The following is a 20,893-nucleotide window of genomic DNA, read 5'->3' as shown; positions in this document are numbered from 1 at the left end:
TTGCCATGTCACCTTCAAAGAAGTATACTTAAAGTAAAAATAAGTAATCTACACTGTTTTCATTTAATTTGAATGAAAAACTATGAATTTGTGAATTTCGTTATGACAAAGAAGAAGTCGTCTGTATGTTGCTTCTGGATTTGATTGTGTGTTTTTTGCATGCAATCAAATCCAGAAGCGGCATACAGACAATCTCATGGATTGTGGAAATCTACTAATTTAGAAAAAATAAGTCTTCGAAACAAACAAAACTATCTTGTAATAAACACATGACATCAGTAGCGAGTGTTTTCATCATTACAATTTACCTGACTTTCAGAGATCAAGCATAAAACGTCCTCTGCCATGCAATATAAAAGGGGTTCCTTACATTGAAGCAATATTCCCAACAAAAGTCAAACTTGCAGCTAGAAAAACTCCTTAAGTGCCGAATCACAGATAAAAAATTACTCTTTCAAACAACACTTTTTAAGAAAAAAGCGTTTGACCACATTGGTGTCAAATCAGGCACAATTACAGTGAAGTGTAAAATCACACTTTTTTAAGAGAATGTTGCTTTGTTGCATAGTTAGTAGGTCAGAGGTAAAAGATCAATTATTCACATTATACAATGAAAAGCTAAGGAGAAGAGACGTACTGCAACAAGTTGTTGCAAATCTTGTTTATCTTACCTTCACATAATTCTACTTGGAGACAAATTATTCTATAAAACCAAAAACAAGATATTCAGATAAACAACATATTGTATAACTATAAACCCATTGACTGATTATTTCAATTTATTTGGCATCAGCAACAAGTGTTTGCATCACTTAACTTACCTGAATTTCAGCGATCAAGTGTAAAGCATCATCTGCCATGCAGTAACATAAGTAGTTTTATATTCTGAGACTGCCCAGGGTAAAGCCAGACTCAACAAAAGTAAAACCATACTCAAACAACCAAACCATACTAATCACAAAATTCATACAACATCTCTTCCCAAATGCTTCTAAGGAACATTCCTAATTGAATATTGCATTCAACAGATAAATATTTATCATACTAATTAGGAAATTCACCCAACTAAACCACAATTTTCAGCTCTCAATCAAGTACATAAAATATTTATGAAATGTACAAACCAACAATTACATGTGCATCTAATTACAACTAATGGGTTTCAAATCTATCACACTAAAAAGGTATAGATTAAAAGCAGCCTCATTCTCCAAAAAACTAAATAAAATTCGAAACACCGACAACTTACCATTATTCCTTGGAAAGGTCATTCAAAGAAAACAAAGCATTTAGTATTTAATACATTTATGCATACAATACACATGACAGATTTTTGTAACCTATATATTATGGATTTATATGATAATCATTGCTGGTTTTTATCTAAATTCTAGATTTCACCAAGCTGGCTTTGCCTCCAACAAAAGCATCTAATATCAAGTAACTAAACTTTATTTAAAATAACGGAATAATTGATTAATTAATAAAAGGCAGAAAATGTCATAAGCACAAACCATTAATACACCACCAGCATTTCGATGATTGTGGTGAAGCTTTAAAGAAGATTCACTTCACCACAACAATATGATAAATAAAATATTCCCACAATTTTTACCTGAATCCCTTAAATGGATAATTACAGCAACATAAAACATAAAATACCACTTCACTCTTTTAACTCATTCCGGTATATACAACTTAACCATACAGATTTAATCATATCATAAGCCTCGGAAGTCGGAACAATAGTTCAAAAGGTCTACTCATTGCAAAAGTTAAGTGAAGATAAGAACTTAAATTTTTAAACCCTTCCTCTTTTGGCAATAAGAATATCTCACTAACCATCTAAAAAATAGAAACAAAGAGATACAAACCCGTAAATCATCACCTTGAATTAAATTGAGATTCATCTACTCATCACCTTTGAAAGCTATGACATACTATAAGGATGAGGAGTAATCCACTGATGTATCTGAAACCTCCGTGGAAAACAGTCAACAAGACATCGTTAGGATTCCTTATGCATAAAAATACCTACAAAGCTCACTTGCAAATTAGCCATTAACAGGATAGAGTAAAGCTGAACAGAACTTAAGCATAGAAGCATATCAAGTACATGCATGAAATTAAATCCTGCTTAGCAAGAAAGTGCAACCTTCAGCTTCAATAACATGTAGCTACTCCAGATGTAGCCAAACCTGAATTGCTAGCCAATTAATTAGCATGTGATGCAGTTGTAGGACCTTGACTGTACATATAACCATCTGAATTTCCTGCTGAAGGTGGAGTTGAGGTAGTAGAAATTGCAGAAGATGCAGAAAGTGTAGATACTCTGGGAGCCTGCTGTACAGCATAATTTGGTAACCCAGCAGATGGACCCTGCTGGGAATAACTAGTTGGGTTTGCTGCATAATTGTAAGTCCCATAGGCTCCACTTGTAGGAACAGAATTTGGCTGTTGGTTTTGATACATACCAGAAGCACTAGAAAGAGATGGCAAAGGCATACCTCCATTGGCCATAGGTGATGAGGTAGGTGTTGAAGGCCGGACTCCTGTGGCAACTGGAGGAGTCAAGGGAGGTGGCCTTGGCAAGCCACTTGGCTGTGATATACCTGGAGTAGATGTTGCAGTTGCACCAGGAGGTCTAAGTGTAGGAGATGGTCCCATTGAAACACCATAAGCTGCAGAATAGCGTGTTGCAAAAGGACACATTAGGTAAGCGTGAATGACCAGGATCCAGAGGTAACTAAAACTCCTCTACAATAATGTATAAAATTACATAAAGGTACTGTTACAAAGACAAAAGAAGTTAGAACAAAGGAAATCCAAATGTGGTTTAAAACTAGGACTCGTTTTCCAATCTAAAGGTCAGATATAAAATTAACATCAAAAAGTAAAAATAACTAAAAATCAATAGTTAGTAAACCAAATCTGGCAGGAATAATAAGACCAGACGGATTCATCTATTCAGTCAGGTTTTTTCAATTTCTTATAAAATAGTTCCATTCTTTTTAATTCCAGAATTCCAAATATTTTGACCTCCTGAACAAATCGAATTTCTAAAACCTAGTAACTACACTTGAAACACAGGTCAGTGTAATCAACATCAAAAGATCTTGTACACCTAACACTAACCACTGACTTGTGTTATAATTATCAACTAGATAGAATTAGTGTTATAACATGTGTTTAAAATTAATTTATAGTTTCTAGCAATAAACTACCTCTGGCCTTATATTAGAGCTCAAATCACCTCTTAGAAACAACTTCTGTTTAACATTTTGTGCAAAACTATAATCAATATCCTAATCCTATTCCATTATTAAAATGCTAACCAAAATAATTTCATACCAGGAGGACCTGTAGTAGGTCGAGGTAACACAGGAGGGCGAAAAGGAGGCACCAAAGGCTGGCTGTTTGGCAGCTGTGTTGATCCTGGAACAGGCAAAGTAGGAGGAGGCAAGACTGGAAGACGAGGTCTCTGCCCAGACAAAGAAGCAAGATGCTGCTGAAAAGCTGCACCAACTTGTTGCTGGAATGCAGCTGTCTGGCCAAGATGTTCCTTGACTCTCTGATCTATCAGACTTTGAGTTTGCTGCTCTTCAAACTGTTGATAATATGATCGAACATTTGCCTGGAGAACAGTCCAATTAGATCACAGGAAGTTTCCTAGAAACTGTCAACCATTTAAGCTTTGAACTTTATTATACCAAAAAAATGGCCATACCTTGTGCTTGTACCCTGCATTATGTTGCTTTCTGACAGAAGGCTGCAAATAGAGGCAAAGTAAAATTTTGTACAAATGGAACATGAATGAAATGAATGACGTCAACTAAGGAAGCAAAAAACTTATCAAAAAAAAATAATTATATATTTCTTTGAACAAGCTGCCAAGATGCCTTTCATAAGTGGAAAGTACTTAAAATAAGCACAAAAATGAATCATTGATAGAATCGAATCTAACTCTTTTCTTACAAAATCAAATTGTTAACATTGGTGGACATGATCAGCTCATTCAAGCCTCTCTGCATTCAGTCCAGGTTTAAATCATGTCATTCTTTGGGGCTCTTCGCAATTGCCAAGATTCTTAAGGGTTAAAATCTGAAGCATTAATGACTAAAATTGATTGGAGAGTACAGCAAAAAAAAGCAATTAATAGAGTGAAATAATCCAATGTCAGGTACCTTTCATCAAGCATTCAGATTGCTCACACCTTTCCTCTCCCCAAGTACTTGGCCATTTGGAATTTGACAAGATCCTGCAGATATTTGATCCTCTGTCCTCTGAGATGGAAGGTCAGAAGCATTAATTTGGTAAACTTTTGGAGGGGTACTCAGAGAAATAGATTGTGTTAGAGAAGGAAGTTGGAAGAATTGGCTGATTATGCCTTGCCCCAGAGAGTAACCATGGCCTTATCATATGAATAAGGAGAGCGTCAAGAAGCTCAGTGGTTTTGAAATTTGGAGTACATTCTCCGTCCCTTCACAAGTTAAGGAAGATTGGCTGGTCGAAGTTTCAATTAGTTCCTCTGTCTTTATGTTTGTTGGCTATCTGCTTCAACGGGAACACACGGGGGTTTTTTAAAAAATTTCAAATTCTAGTCTCCTGATTTTTTCCAAGTTATTTCAGAAGAGACAGTAAGGGCGAGGAAAAGAAAACAAGATGAGCGTATCATGAACTGCATGATAGGAGCAGCCATTAATCTCCTTGTTTTAATCCTGTACATTCTTGCGAGAATATAAAAAAGTGATCCAGTCCATTGTCTTTACTTTACCAGCAATGGCAACCTTCTATGACATAGTTAACATAGAAATTCAAATAGAGACAGTATGGGAGTGAATCAATGTTTATTTTCAACATTTTGTGCTCGTTAGATGAGAGTGTGCTTGATTTTTAACATCAAGATATGGCAAGACCTAAAATTGTCTTGGTTTGTTCAATTGAAAGAAGTGCTAATCTACATTACTATTGACACAAGGTTACATGCTTCATTGAGAAATCATAATTGGTCTTGTTTGCATTTTTATGAGCGTTGCACTGATAAGCTTCTTGCCTTTGTTTTAAAGTAGTATAAATCCTCCACATAGTTCTTTGATGCCCCAGCTTGATGGGTTCAGTATCAGTTGAGGCTGATATTTTCAGTTTCTTTTATTTTTAGCTTTAGCAAAAGAAAATTTCTATGAATGGTAGAGCTATCATTAAAAAAAAGATGAAATCATATATTACTTAAGTGATTTGCACATATGACACAAGAACAATAGCCAGGTATGCCTATGTCACAAAACCTATCATCACAAAAATATGAAACACAAAATAAATTCAATTTTAATTCTCACATCAAACCAATACTTATGCAGCGGATTGGTTGTCTCCTAGAATTAATCTAGGGCTTTTAGAGACCCATAAAAAAGGTGAGGATATTCTGATATGGTGATTCGTGAAGATATCTAGGGTTCCTATAAAGAAATGTTTGTTGTTTTAAAGCATTTTTTTAAGCCTTCACAAGACATATTTCTAAGAGATTTTTACAAAAATGAAGAATCAACAATGACAGGAGATACTCATAAATTTGGAGAATATAATTACACTTGGGAATCATAAGATGAAGAAGCATTCTTAGCTACATGAAAGGAAAATAAAGCAAAGATAGTGGCCTTAATCGAAGGAGAAATGGATGAGTTATTCTTCCCTGTAGGAATGCAAAGGGCACCCCACATGTGAATCAAAAAGGAAAAATATCATAAGGGGAAAAAAGGCTGAGAAAAGAATTCAAAATCTCTTGTTAAGATGTTTCCAACCAAAGACCTTCAATATTGTAGGTTCGTCCATGCATTCAAAGAGAGAATGACAGTGCATCCACAAATCCTAGTAGTGGGTGCAGCTTTATTAAAATTGACTTGGCAAGCCAGTTGAAAATTCAGGCAAAACTTAGCAAGGAGACACAGGCATATGGACTAATGGAAAAATTCACAAATTGTTTCGAATATCAATTTTGGAATGCATGACAACTCAAATCATTATTTCAGATAAGGGATATTGTATTTGGTTCAAGTTTCATAATGGAAGACATTCTAAAGTGTATCCCATTCCTTTAAGTTTAAACCCTAGGTATTCTCTTGAGCATGTGTTTTACTGTAGTTATGCTCTAATGCGATAGACAAAATACAATACTTCTGTGTGATTCTCAATGTGATGGAACATTAACAATTAAAATTAAATTAATTAATCTAGATAGTGCTGTGCAAACATTTTACATTTGCAGATATTTTACATAAAACATCTTAACTAGTATTTGTGTACTTAAAACAACACCAAATGTCATCCATTAAGCTGTCAAATAATAATGCAAATTAGTGCCCATGAAAACTATCAAATTATTACAACCATTAATGAGTTTTGAAAAACTTCTTTAAAAACATATTTTCTAGCAAATGAAGATTTGAAAGTAAATAACAAGTTGAACATTTAAAACTCAAATCTTAGGTTGAATTCTCATTCTAATAATAAAACCTAAACCCATGTGCAACAGAAAAACTAAAAAACTAGATCACAAAAAACTTACCGAGTCATGTGTCAAATAAGTGTCGCAATAGTCACAATAATACCTTCACATTAGAACACAGCATTGTTAAATAATTATGCTTAAGGGAACAGGAAACAGAGTAACTACATCAAGCCTTACAATTTCATTGCATAGATTTCCTCTTACCTTGGCATGATGCAAGGGCAAATAACAGGATCCTTCAGTTGCTCTTCCTTGCAAACAAAAGATCAATGAGATCAACTCACAGCAATCGAGTGATTTTTTTGTCTTTTTAAATTCTAGAATAAATATGCTGGCAGATTTATTACCATTCTCACAATTTGTAATTCATAGCATGATTTCAAGAATTTATGCTGTTTGTAAACAACTACTTCTACAATTAGCAATTTAAACTTGATCAAGAGATTAAAACAAGATAGACATATTATATGTCAACATTATGAGGAAACTTAACAGATTCTAATAAAAGGACCTACTTGATTCTGTTCAAGCAGTAAATCAGCAACTATGGCATGTTTATACTACAAACTAATTAGTTTAAATCTCTCAGATAAGAAGCACAACCCTGTCTTTCATCAACAACAATGACAATTGCAGACTAAAATGAAAGAATTCAAATTTCAAAACTATTGGATGGTCCATCTAACACCTAATACCTTCCTTGCATATTTTTAGTAACTCCATTACTCTATATGCATTTTTTGTTTCTCTCTTGCTTCTAGATAGTCAGTTTACAATGTCAGCATTGCCACTGTAATGGCTCATAAGGGGGGCTTAAAATATCTCATTGTTTTTTAAAACTGTTTATGGGAGCAGTTTTTAGTGCAAACAAAAAGGAAATGTACGTAAACTCTGAAATTGCTGAAATTTCCAGTCAATCCCCTGAGTGCTATAGATATAAACTCGATACTCTTCCAATGCTTGATGCATCTAACTATTTTGAAACTTTTAACAAACTACTTGCAGACAGAATCATCTAGTCTATGACAAACGCCACATTTCTGCAGACCTGGAGCAGGTAACCACTTGCAACATACCATGTTGAGAGATGCTAGCTATAATCCATGGTATACATATGAGTGAGCCAACAGTAAAAATGCATCATACTTAAACATGAGTATAATAGCACTGTCCCAAAAACCTATAACAGGGAGTTGTAAGTGTTTGTAAAACTATTGGCACATGACAGATCTGCTTTAAGATGGATTAACACCAGAGAAATATTAAACATGGTCACAACATACGTGTAGCCAATTGAGAAAAACAAGAACTCCAAATGTTTATACCACTTGTAGGCACTGATGGAAACAATGAGAAAAAACAGTTAAAAATTTTCTTCAGCAGACCCGATTACGGCGGCACATTGAAATAATTTGATAAGGTGGGAGTGGAGGGGGCTACAACTGTAATAAATGGACATCTTTTTCCCAAGATCATTTTAATTTAAACAAAAAAGACCTAGAACATAAAAATAAATTGTTTCCACAATCACTTAATACCATACAATTCAGTTCAGTTAAGAGCAAAAAGTATTTTTATTGAAATCAACTGCCCTTCCCATTCAGTATACGGGAAAAAAATGGCATTGCTTAAATGCATCCACAACAAATGCTATACTATTTAGTAAAAGACATTCTACGTGAGCTTCATTGAACTTTTCTGTCCCTCAAAATAATTTCGCATCCATTTCTCCTAAGGAAATAAAAAGCCCCAAAAGAGGTCTGCGAAATCCTTTTCAACTTCAAATCCAGATAATAGGACATTCATAAAAATAATGTATAAATCAGCTCGTGGGGACTGAATAAAATATGAAATCGATCGTCTAATCGAAGGAAAACACAGGAATGTACAAATTTGGAGATAAAACTAGTGGACGAACAGAACAACTCCGAAAAAATAGAGCAGATCATAGGTTAAGACTTACCGGACGCAGGCGCTAAGAGTAGAAAGCAAAGCAGTTTAAGAATAACAGCTCCCACGATTCTTTTCTATAAAACCCCGTAAAAACCAAAACCTAACTATATAATTATAAACAAATGCTTTCGTCTGGTTAAAAAGCGACACAGATAACTTGCAGCACTTGTACGAAGGGTCACGCCGATTTTATACATATATATGAGATATATTTTAATTCAATTTATAATATTGTTCAATATGTGTTAATAAAAACTAAAATCATCTAATTTCAAGTGTATATGAATGTGCATAATTAAATTAATAAATAACTTAAATTTAGTATAGATTTAAATTAATAAATTAAATTAATTTAAATGACTTAAATTAATTAATTAAAAATAAATATAAATATTGTTTAAGAATTAAAAAATTAAATACAATAACTTAAATAAAATAAAGTAACTGTTGTCATAAAAGTGTGCACCCTTGATGAACTCTCAAGTTCATTAACTCTGTGACACATTGAAACAACTTCCAAGTGTGGGACCTTGTTAAATGTGAAGTTCAGTCTCTGGAGAAGGTCGGCTTCCTTATCAATTTGATGCAAGTTTTGGACTAACCCAACACATATAAATCCTACTCTATTGATTCGAGAGGGAAAAGGGGAAGAAGGAATGCATGAAAGGGAAAAAGGTTTGCACCTAGTTTAAGATGTGATCTTCCCTGCCTATAATTGCATAAGGCACCAATAAAACTACCCAAGATATGCACAAATTTCTACCTAAATCAGCGCCCTATTTGCATGAGTGAAGGTTGGAATTCTTGTAAAATGGCTAGAGGGACTGAAATTACTCCAAATATGACATCCAAAGAGGGATCAACACAGTCACTATGCAAAGGAAACAAAAGAAGATGAATTCATATAAGGAGGTAATGGAATTACACAGATTATACGAATTGAAATAAGGCAAGACAAGTAATTATATTCATGTAAAGGCAAAGCAAATTTACAAATATAAAGAAACATAAGTTTTTTGCAAAAGAAAGAAAGAAGATCCCTGTAACAGGGTTACAAAATTACCTTTATAGTTCAGGCATAACTGAGATTGAATTACAGTTAAGAAACCTTAACCCTACCTAGGGTTAGGTTACAAAATATCAGAGAGGATCAAATCAACAGATTGATTTGATAGCATGTATACAATGTCTGAAAATATCCTCCATATCTGGAAAGAAACAAAATATTTGTAGATGAAGAGAATATTCTCTACGCATTATGTGTTGAGTACATTTGTAGAGCCGAAAAGTTTTCAATCCACATTGAAGAGCCGCAAGTGGCATCTGAAAATGGTTTGCAGAGTCCCATCTAGAGTAATGGCCAAAAAATCATGGTTGTTGGATCAAAATCCGATCAGATATCGACCACTGACTAAGTCTGCAATCAGTCATCGAACAACGCATTAAAATTACCCTACACCTGTAAATTTGAATTCTAGTCGTTCGATCTCTCATGGCGAGTGCAGATGGATGTGCAAGATTGTGCCACACAGCCCTCCAAAGAGCTTCATTGAGTTTTAAAACATTGTTGTCTGATGTGGCCTTTATGAAGATCTGATGATTGTTGATGTCCGAGGTGGTGGGTCAGGTCCATATTTATCTTTCGTTGCTTCATGGCGGTTGAAAATTCAACGCCTTATGTCTTCGCGAAATGGTGAAAACTATTGCCATTTTGCAGTCTTTAAATCTCCTTTGTATCATATTGAAGTAGCAAAAACATCTTGTGACTGAGTCTCACTTGAGTTCCTTTATCGCTATTTTGTCAAGGGGGCCACCCTCTTGGCGAAACAACAAAACCTTTATGTTATATTCCCGCTAGCCTGCAGCATAAAACCACATCGTTGAAAACTATGCAAGGTAGCGAGAAGCCCCTTAAGAATCCTTTTTCGTTGGTTTACGGGGTGGTCCCCGCCAAGGGTTTGTATCACTATGAAGCAGCAAAATCTTCTTCTTGCCTTCATTAGCTTAGCCGAAAATGACCTTCACCATTTCGCAAGTCGGGTCCTACTGGTGTAGTCACGGCAGGGACGTCCTCAAAGAGAACAGTCTAGACCATGCAGCAAGAGTTACACAACAAATACAACTCAATGTGATGGAGGGAATGTAGAAATAAATTGTATTATATCATGAAAATCAATTACAAATTGTCGACGACATGCAAGCTTACAAGATTCGGCCCACTGGCCTAGTTGCATACATGCTCTAATACAATATCCAAGCTCTTGAGCAAGAATGTGAGCCAACTCCGGACCTCCTAACCTTCAGATCCATCTTCCATATTCTAATCACTGACTTCTACATGCTTGATTACATTGATTTATATGATCAAGGATGATACGCGTTGGCCCAAGATGTAACGTGTAAAACAAAAAGGTCAGTCTCTGCCAAAGAGATCCTTCTGGAAAATCCATAGAATGAAGTGTGGACCCAAGGGAAGGTTGCCCACACGCCAAGGAATGTTGGAAATAACAAATTGAAGCTCTGCAAGCTACATAAATGATCCACAAGATTCACCAATAGCAAATAGGTCCAAGTGGTTCCAGTATTCCAAACCGAGAAACTGTCTCAAATTCTGGAAGCGATAACTTGTCGAAAAAATGTCCAAACGACCCGGTGGACTTAGGATAAGGTAGATGAACATGTCCACGAACAAAATCTAGCTCTGCAAGATCCGGTAAGCAAATGCAAAGAAACACAAAAGGAAATGTGAAACTGCAAAACAAGAAATAAACTAAAAAGAAAATGTTTTTGATTGATGCAAGATTGTCATGAACCAGGGATGCTCCTGCATCAGATATTCGGGGTTGTTGAAAACGTGAGTCCCTCACTTTTCTAGGGTTAGAGGAAAACCAAGACAATCTACCTTTGCTTGAGAAATCCATGATGAATCTTCAACCAGTCTACCTTTCTACTTCACAAGATACTCTTTGTACTGGTTGCTCTAGGTGCTATGCCCAATCCTACTGTCTAAAATGTCTTCAATCCAATCTGGTTCCCTCCGAGGTATTTGCTTCTCCAAGTCTTCTCCACTATCCTCACTGAAATCTGCCTCATGGTATTGATGTAGATCTGCAATGTTGAATATAGATGAAATACCCAAAGTATCAGGTAACTCCACTTCATATGCATTTTCGGAACTGAATTTCTTCAACATCATACAAGGTCCAAACTTCCTCATCTGCAACTTATTATAGGTTCCTAGTGCTAATCTCTCTTTTCTCAAATATACCATCACTTCATCACCAACTTCAAATTATTTATGTCTCCTCTTCTCATATGTTTTCTCCTTATACTTGTTCATGTCCTTCATATGTTGTTTGACCTCAATATGTATTGTCTTCATATGCTCTGCAAATTTTTCGCTTTTGCACTCCTCTTATCTTCATTACTGATATCCCTCAACTTCGATATGCCTCTAGGGTGTGCTCTGGTAACAATCTCAAAAGGTGTTCTTTCGGTACTCTTGTTCATTGAATTATTGTAGGCAAATTCTACTTGTGCAAGAATCAAGTCCCAACTTCTAGTTTTCTCTCCAACTAAGCATCTCAACAAATTTCCCAAACTCCTATTCACTACTTTGGTTTGTCCATCAGTATGTGGGTGAAAAGTAGAACTGAACTTCAAATCTGTCTTCATATTCTTCCAAAGTGTTCTCCAAAAATATCCAACAAACTTAGTGTCTCTGCATAAAACTATTCTCTTAGGTAATCCATGTAATCTCACTACTTCTTTGAAAAATAGGTCAACAACATGTACTGCATCTATTGTCTTCTTACAAGGTATGAAATGTGTCATTTTGAGAACCTATCCACCACCACAAATATAGAATCATTTCCTCTCTATGTCTTAGGCAATCCAAATATGAAATCCATGCTTATGTCATCCCAAGGTCCCTCTAAAACTGTCAAAGGCTTATACAATCCAATATTGTGACTACTACCTTTTGCAAGTTGACAAATTTTACAGCTTTGTACAAATTTCTTGACATCCTTATGAATATGAGGACAAAAGTAATTCTCACTAATCAATGCCATTGTCTTGTCAACACCAAAGTTTCCAACTAATCCTCTACTATGCTTCTCTTTTATTAAATTTTCTCTCATAGAACTTGATGAGGGCACAACCCGAGAAACAGAAAAACACAGCAAAATGCAATAAAAGAGACAAGAGATATTATTATTATTATCTAAAAACTATCTGCAATACATGAATACATGCAAATAAGAGGAATAAACTTCACAGGCTACAATACAACAACTTGTAGAGTTTTCTCGAAAACCCTTACAATCCAAAAACACAACTCCCAAACTCACTCTTCAAAAAATCACATCCCAAAAACTATTACAAGTTTCCTCGAATGAGTCCTAAATAGCCCTTTTCCAACTTGAAGCCAAAATTACAATTTAGAAAATTACCATTTGGCAGACAAATGCCAAAACATTAAATTGGAAATATAAAAAATACATCTAGATTCGAAAATTGAAACTTTCTGAAAAATTGTCCAACTTCCGGCAGCCATAACTTTTGATCCAGGAATTGAATTGACGAACCGTTTGAAGCGTCGGAAAGATCTCTGAGTTTATAATATGCTAAGAATCTGCTCTAATGATGCCTACCATTTTTGGGCCTGTTCGATACTGTTTAATGCCTCAAATCTGACTTGGAAGATTGTTTTTTTTGGTTTTTCAAGAAATTGAAACTTTAATAACTTTCAAACCATTAATTCTTTTGACCTGATTCTTTTTCCAATGAGCTTATTTTCCCTTCCTTAATCTTCTTGTAAATTTTGGGCTCCATCCGCCTTCAAATAAAAAAACCTGTTATTTTTGGCAGTCAACTAGAAAAAGCAGCTTGTCAATTCTGAAAGTTGGAATCTCTTATTTTTCCAAAAGGGTATCCAGATCTACAAAAACATTAAAGAAAACAAAGAGAAAAATAAATATTTATAGGTGATGCAAGATTGCCCCTACACCACCGGATGCTCCTGCATCAGACACCCGGGGTAGATTGAGAAGTGACCCCGTCACATCTCAGCTGGTTGAGGAAAACCCAAACGGTCAACCTTTGCCTTGGACAACCATGAAGAATCTTCAACAAGTCTTCCCCTTCATTTCACTAGACACTCCTCATACTTCTTGTTCCTAATACTTTTCACACGGCTATCCAGAATTTCTTCGATCTCCTCCTTCTTTGAAGTAGGTGCAGGATTTTTGTATTGTTATATTGTTGTCTCCTCCTATGTGCCACCTTCATGATATTTTGTTAAGTCTGAAATGTTGAACATAGGGGAAATGTTAATTCCTTCTGGCAAGTCTACCTCATATGCATTTCCAGATTTATGCTCCTTCACTATTTTGCAAGGACCAAACTTCTTCATCTTCAGCTTATTATATGTCCCCACTGGAAACCTTTCCTTCCTCAAATGGACCATCACCTCGTCACCAACCTGGAACTCCTAATGCCTTATTTTCTGATTTGGCTTCACCTTATACTGGAGATTCATCTCATTGATGTGCTTTCTCACCTCTTCATGTATATTTTTAATGTGTTTTGCAAAGTCTTTGGCTTCGACACTTGTATGCTTTTCTTGGTCCATCTTCCTCAATTCTGGAGCGGTCCTTGGACTGCCTCCATACACAATCTGGAATGGTGATTTGTTGGTGCTCCTATTGATAGAATTGTTGTAAGCAAATTCTGCCTGTGGTAAGATCAGATCCCATCCCTTGGGTTTGTCTCCTACCAAGCATCTCAGTAGCTTACCTAGACTCCTATTCACCACTTCAGTCTGCCCATCGATCTGTAGATGGTGTGCAGAACTAAACTTTAATTTTGTCTTTAACTTCTTCCACAAGGTCCTCCAAAAGTATCCAACAAATTTGGTATCACGATTTGAAACAATACTTTTTGGCAAACCATGCAGTCTTACCACCTCCTTGAAGAACAAATCAGCAATGTGGACACATCATGGGTCTTCTAGCATGGAATGAAATGTGCCATCTTTGAAAACCTATCAACCACCACAAAAACTAAATCATTCCCTCTCTGTGTCCTTGGTAAACCAAGAACAAAATCCATACTTATATCTTCCCATGGCCTCTCAGGTACAGGTAATGGTTGATACATCCCTGTATTCTAGCTTACTCCTTTTGCCCTCTGGCACACTCTGCAACTCTGCACAAATTTATTCACATCCTATGATAACTGAGGCCAATAATAATGCTCACTAATAATGGCAATGGTTTTATCCCGATCAAAGGGTCATGTCATTCCTCCACTGTGCTTCTCTTTGATCAAATTCTCCCTCATGGAGCTCGTGGGAATGCACAATTGGCTTCCCTTGAACAACATACCATCTTGGATTATGAAATCCAACCACCTTGTCTTGTCTAAAGTAATAGGCTCCTTGCAAACTTTCCAAGCCTCTGCAAAATCAGGATCCTCAGGATACAATACTTTGAGTTCATTGAACCCAACCACTTCAAACTGCATTTTTGTCAACAAAATTTGCCTCCTTCTTAAGGCATCTACAACCCTATTAGACCTCCCACTCCTATGCTTCAAGACAAAAGTATATCTTTGCAAAAACTCCACCCATTTCAAATGTTTCTGATTCAATTTTCCCTGACTATTCAGGTACTGTAATGCTTGATGATCAATATACAAAACAAATTCCTTCAACAATAAATAGTGTCTCCATTTCTTTAATGGTTGAACTATTGCATAAAATTCTTGATCATAAACATAATATTTCTTCTTTGCATCATTTATCTTTTCACTGAAATATGCGATGGGCCTACTTTCCTGACTCAATACAGCTCCAATGGCATTACTGTTGGCATCACAATCTACCTGAAACACCTTATTGAAATCTGGAAGGGCTAAAATAGGTTGCTTTGTCGCCTTCTTCTTCAACAAATTAAAACTCTTTGTAGCTCCCATACTCCACCTGAATTCTTTCCTATCCCCTCTCATTATTTAAATCAGGGGTGCACAAATGCTACTGAAGTTTCTAATGAACTTCCAATAAAAACTAGCCAAACCATGGAAAGATCTCACCTTAGTAGCAGTCCTTGGGGTAAGCCATTCCAAAATAGCCTTCACCTTCTCTGGGTCAATTTTAAGACCTTCTACTGAGACAACAACCCCAAGTACACTAAATCCTTCACAAAAGTACACTTCTTCAAATTAATCAACAATTTCTCCTCTCTCAACTTCTCAAAAACTCTACGAATATGCATCAAATGCTCCTCCGATGTCTTGTTGAAAATTAGAATATCATCGAGGTACACAATAATAAACTAACCCAGAAATTCTTTCAATACCTCATTCATGAGCCGCATGAATGTTCTCGGTGCATTGGTTAGCCCAAAAGGCATGACTAACCACTCATACAATCCTTCTTTGGTTTTGAAGGCGGTCTTCCACTCATCCCCTTCTCTAATCTAAATCTGGTGATATCCACTCTTTAGATCAATCTTTGTGAATTACTTCGCTCCACTCAAGAAGTCCATAAGATCATCTATCCTTGGTAGGGGAGATCTGTACTTGATTGTTATCTTGTTTATGGCCCTAGAATCCGTACACATCCTCCATTCTCCATTCTTCTTTGGTGTGACAACTACAGGTACCGCACCTGGACTCAGGCTCTCTCGAATCAATCATTTTCTCAACAACTCTTGAACCTGTCAATTCAACTCTTCATTTTGTGGGTTGCCTTATTTGGTAAACTAGCTCCAAGGATCAAGTCAATCCGATGACTGATCTTCCTCACAGGTGGTAAACCCTTGGGTACATTATCAGACACAATATCTTGAAACTCATTCAACAAACTAGAAACTTCTACTAGCACCTCTTCACTATGTTCTTTATCCACCCTCAAAATTAAAGCAAAACACACAGGTTCGTGTTTCATGCCTTCCAAAAAAATTCTTCCATCAACAAAACATATTCTGCCATTACTACATACATTTTCTTCCACCTCCTTCAGGGGCTTCAACTTATGTAGAACTCCATCCTTTGTTAAGGTATAGGTATTCGCACGACCATCATGTACATCACGCCTATCGAACTTACATGGCCTCCCTAACAACACGTGACATGCATCCATGGGTATGATGTCACATAGTACCTCATCACGATAGCTTTCAATCTTGAATTGTACCAGACACTGCTCATTGACCAAAATCTTGTGGTCATTCTGCAACCACGCTATCCGATATGACTGTGGATGTCTTTCCCTCTTCAACTTCAACTTTGTAACCATTTCTTCAAAAACCAGATTATCAGTGCTCCCACTGTCAATAATCACATCACAACACTTGTTTTCACATTTACATCTGGTGTGAAACAAACTCTTTTTTTGATATGGTTCTTTCTCCTCATTCATCAGGGTTCTCCTGATAACTAGGTCCTCTCCCTTTTCAACATCATCAGAATGTTCAGACTGAGGTTCCTCATCTGCATGCGTGACTCATGCTTGGCCTTCATTTATTATGCCCGTCCTTCCTTTGTGTTGTGGACACTCAAAGGCTCTATGCCCTTCTTCACCACATTGGAAACATGTTCCTCTAAAAGCTCCTCTCCTAGACCCTTGCCCAAGCCTTCCTCTTCCTCTTCCTCTCTGTTCATCATGATTTTGATCTCCTGGGTGATAGAAATTATCACCCCTCTGATTTCGACTAGGACCCACTTCATCATTTTTCTTTTGATCTTCATTTTGGCTTCCAAAATATTTTCCATCGCCTTTTCCACCTTGGGCTTTCCCTTTTTGCTTGCCTTCGAACCTCTTATTCAGCTTCTCAACCTTTAAAGAAAATTGATATGCTTCTTCAATAGTGGTCATTATGACCAAACTCGGATCCTCTTGAATACTTGGTCGCAACCCATTAAGGTAATGGGCAACCTTCTCCTTGTTGGCCTCTGCATGGCCTGTTCTGATGATTATTTTGTAAAATTCTTCTGTATACTCCTTCACAAATTTGCTACCCTGCTTCAGTCCTTGCAGTTTCTTCAGCAGATCCAATTCATAATCCATAGGAATGAACTGTTTCTTCAGTTTATCAACCACATGATCCCATCTAGTTATCTTTCTCTTTCCTCTCTGATTTCTATCTAGTTGGACCTCTTTCCACCAGATATTTGCATGACCTTTCATCTTTGTCTTTGCAAAATTGACCCTATCTGGGTCCTCTATCTCCTCATATTCAAAATATTCCTCCAACTCATTAATCCAATCAATCGGCTCTTCTAGGTTCAGATTCCCGGAATAATTTGAAACCTCAATTTTGGGTCTCTTCCCAATTTGAGAAATGGCCCTCAACAATCGAGCCTAATCCCAATCTATTGCTTCTTTCGATTCACTTGAGGATGAATTTTCAACCTCTCCTTCATCATCACTTTCTCCTCTCCTCAGATTAAACCCTCTTCTCAACTCCTCTTGCATCAATTTGTCTCTAGAGGGCTCTCAAACCCTCGTTTGCCAAAGCATTTCTTCCATCAACATTTCTGCCACCATGCATCACTCTTGGAGGCATCTTGAACACGAGCCCACAATCACAGATCCTGGTATGAACTGCCTCACATTCGGCGATCTGTTCACACGCTCAGGAACAACCCGCTCCGATACCACTTGATGAGAGCACAAGCCGAGAAACAAAAAAACACAACAAATTGCAATAAAAGAGAAACAAGAGATATTACTATTATTATCTAAAAACTATCTGCAATACATGCATACATGCAAATAAGAGGAATAAACCTCATAGGCTGCAATACAATAACTTATAGAGTTTTTTGGAAAACCCTTACAATCCAAAAACACAACTCCCAAACTCACTCTTCAAAAATTCACATCCCAAAAACTATTATAAGTTTCCTTGAATAAGTCCTAAATATCCCTTTTCCAACTTGGAGCCAAAATTACAATTTATAAAATTACCATTTGGCAGACAAATGCCAAAACATGAAATTGGAAGTATAAAAAATACAGCCAGATTAAAAAATTGAAACTTTTCAAAAAATTGTCCAACTTCTAATAGCCATAACTTTTGATCCGGGAATCGGATTGACGAACCATTTGAAGCGTCAGAAATCTCTTTGAGTGTAGAATATGCTAATAATCTACTCTACCGATCCTCGCCATTTTCGGGCTCGTTCGACACCATTTAATGCCTCAAATCTGACTTGGAAGAACTTTTTTTTATTTTTTGGGAAATTGAAACTTTAATAACTTTCAAACCGTTAATTCTTTTGACCTGATTCTTTCACCAATGAGCTTATTTTTCCTTCCTTAATATTCCTGTAAATTTTGGGATCCATCCGCCTTTAAATTAAAAAACTACTATTTTTGGCAATCAACTAGAAAAAGTAGCTTGTCAATTCTGAGAGTTGGAATCTCTTATTTGTCCAAAAGGGTATCCAGATCTACAAAAATATTAAAGAAAACCAAAACAAAAAGAAATATTTTTGGGTGATGCAGGATTGCCTTTACACCACCAGATGCTCCTGCATTGGAACTCCTACATATACACAACTGAACTCCTCAAAACAACATCTCATCTTGAATGAAATAATCTAACCACTTACTTTTGTCCACCATAACCGGTTCCTTACAAGCTTTCCAAGGTTCTGCAAAATCTGGGTCTTTCTCATACAAATTCTTCAATTCTTCAAAACCTAATACCTCCATTCTTATCTTTATCAGCAGATCCTCCTTTGACTCAATGCATCAACGACTCTATTTGACCTTCCACTTCTATGCTTTAACACAAATGTAAAACTCTGCAAGAACTCCACCCATCTCATGTGTCTCTGATTCAACTTACTCTGACTGTTCAGATATTGCAAACCTTGATGATTATTATACAACACAAACTCCTTAGGCAACAAATAATGTCTCCATTTCTTCAATGCTTGAACTATGGCATAGAATTCCTTATCATACACTGAATATCTCCTCCTTGCATCATTCAACTTCTCACTGAAATAAGCTACCAGTCTTCCTTCTTGACTTAACACTGCTCCAATTGCATTCCCACTCACATCACAGTCCACTTGAAATACTTTGCTAAAATCCGGTAAAGCCAACATAGGTTGCTCTGTCACCTTTTACTTCAACAATTCAAAGCTCCTATTTGCTCTGGTTGTCCACTTGAAATCCTTTCTATCTCCTCTCATTGCTTATGTCATAGGGCTACAAATTGAACTAAATTTTATGATAAACTTATGATAGAAACTAGCCAATCCATGAAATGATCTTACCTCCCCAATGCTTTTCGGTCTAGGTCATTCAACAATATCTCTTACCTTCTCAGGATCCATCTTCAATCCATCCATAGATATCACAAATCCCAAATAGACTAACTCCTTCATGAAACTGCACTTCTTAATATTTATCAACAACTCCTCTTCCCTCAACCTCTGCAAAACTTGTCTCAAATGCAACAGATGATCTTATTTTGTCTTACTAAAAAACCAAGATGTCATCTAAGTACACAATAACAAACTTACCCAATAATTTTTTCAATACCTCATTCATCAAGCTCATGAAAGTACTCAGTACATTAGTCAATCCAAAAGACATCACCAACCATTCATATAGTCCTTCATTATTCTTGAATGATGTCTTCCACTCATCTCCTTCTCTGATTATGATTTGATGGTATCCACTCTTCAAGTCTATCTTTATGTAGTATTTGGCTCCACTCAAACAATCCATTATATCATCCATCCTAGGGAAGGGAAATCTTTACTTCACTATGACCTTATTTTTTGCTCTAGAATCAGTACACATCATCCATTGTTCATCCTTCTTAGGTGATAATATTGTTGGCACTGCACAAGGACTCAAGCTTTCCCTGATCAAGCCTTTCCTCAACAAATCCTGCACTTGACTATTTAGCTACTCATTCTTTGTCAGTGTCATCTAATTTGCTGCTTTGTTAGGTAAACTAGCTTTAGGAATCTGGTCCATGCAATGATTGATACTCCTCACAGGGGGTAATCCATCAGGTACATTATCTAAAATGATGTCTCCATACTCTGTCAAAAACTCCTTTATTTCTTTCGTTTGTTCTCCTTCATGCTCTAGATTGTCAGTCTTCTTAGGAACTAGAGCAAAACACACATTCTCATGTTTCATCCCATCCAAAAATTTCCTTCCATCCACCAAACAAATCCTAGCACTTGTACAAACTTCAGTTTTCAAAGATTCCTCCAAGGATAACAAGGTCTGCTTCATCCCATTTGCAACAATAGTGTTTATGTTATTTCTCCCATCATGTATTGCATGTCTATCAAACTGCCAAGGTCTGCCCAACAAGATATGATATATATCCATGGGTATAATATCACACAAAACTTCATCATGATAAGATCCAATCTTCAATTTTACCAAGC

The 20,893-nt window shown here is 36.3% G+C and overlaps 2 protein-coding genes and 2 non-coding genes across 6 annotated transcripts; all 4 read right to left on the bottom strand.

Moving 5' to 3' along the window:
- Nucleotides 1-271: 271 nt before the first annotated feature.
- Nucleotides 272-335, bottom strand: LOC131044125 (small nucleolar RNA snoR101). The gene has a single exon (XR_009105623.1). It is a non-coding gene; the product is annotated as a small nucleolar RNA snoR101 (small nucleolar RNA).
- A 450-nt stretch (nt 336-785) lies between these two features.
- LOC131044124 (small nucleolar RNA snoR101) lies at nt 786-848 on the bottom strand. Its single transcript, XR_009105622.1, has one exon. It is a non-coding gene; the product is annotated as a small nucleolar RNA snoR101 (small nucleolar RNA).
- An 842-nt stretch (nt 849-1,690) lies between these two features.
- Nucleotides 1,691-8,650, bottom strand: LOC131044101 (U1 small nuclear ribonucleoprotein C). Of its 3 annotated transcripts, XR_009105621.1 has the most exons (7): nt 8,469-8,650; nt 6,710-6,756; nt 6,563-6,605; nt 3,728-3,769; nt 3,352-3,634; nt 2,156-2,681; nt 1,691-1,972 (listed from the first exon to the last, which is right to left on the bottom strand). XR_009105621.1 is itself a non-coding variant. In XM_057977351.1 (6 exons), the coding sequence occupies exons 2-6, from the start codon at nt 6,715-6,717 to the stop codon at nt 2,215-2,217; spliced, it is 843 nt and encodes a 280-aa protein (XP_057833334.1). In that variant the 5' UTR covers nt 6,718-6,756; nt 8,469-8,650; the 3' UTR covers nt 1,691-2,214. The 3 variants fall into 3 exon arrangements, 2 of the variants coding, with proteins under 2 accessions (XP_057833334.1, XP_057833335.1); XM_057977351.1 differs by having other exon boundaries at nt 1,691-2,681; XM_057977352.2 differs by having other exon boundaries at nt 1,691-2,681; nt 6,710-6,752; nt 8,469-8,629.
- Nucleotides 8,651-16,187: 7,537 nt separating this feature from the next.
- LOC131875202 (uncharacterized) lies at nt 16,188-16,883 on the bottom strand. Its single transcript, XM_059219260.1, has one exon. The coding sequence runs from the start codon at nt 16,881-16,883 to the stop codon at nt 16,188-16,190; it is 696 nt and encodes a 231-aa protein (XP_059075243.1).
- Nucleotides 16,884-20,893: the final 4,010 nt, after the last annotated feature.

Source organism: Cryptomeria japonica, chromosome 4 (assembly GCF_030272615.1).
Source record: "Cryptomeria japonica chromosome 4, Sugi_1.0, whole genome shotgun sequence".
NCBI classification, from domain to species: Eukaryota; Viridiplantae; Streptophyta; class Pinopsida; order Cupressales; family Cupressaceae; genus Cryptomeria; species Cryptomeria japonica.
The sequence above is the reverse complement of the archived record's forward strand: the minus strand, read 5'-3'. Positions and strand labels throughout refer to the sequence as shown.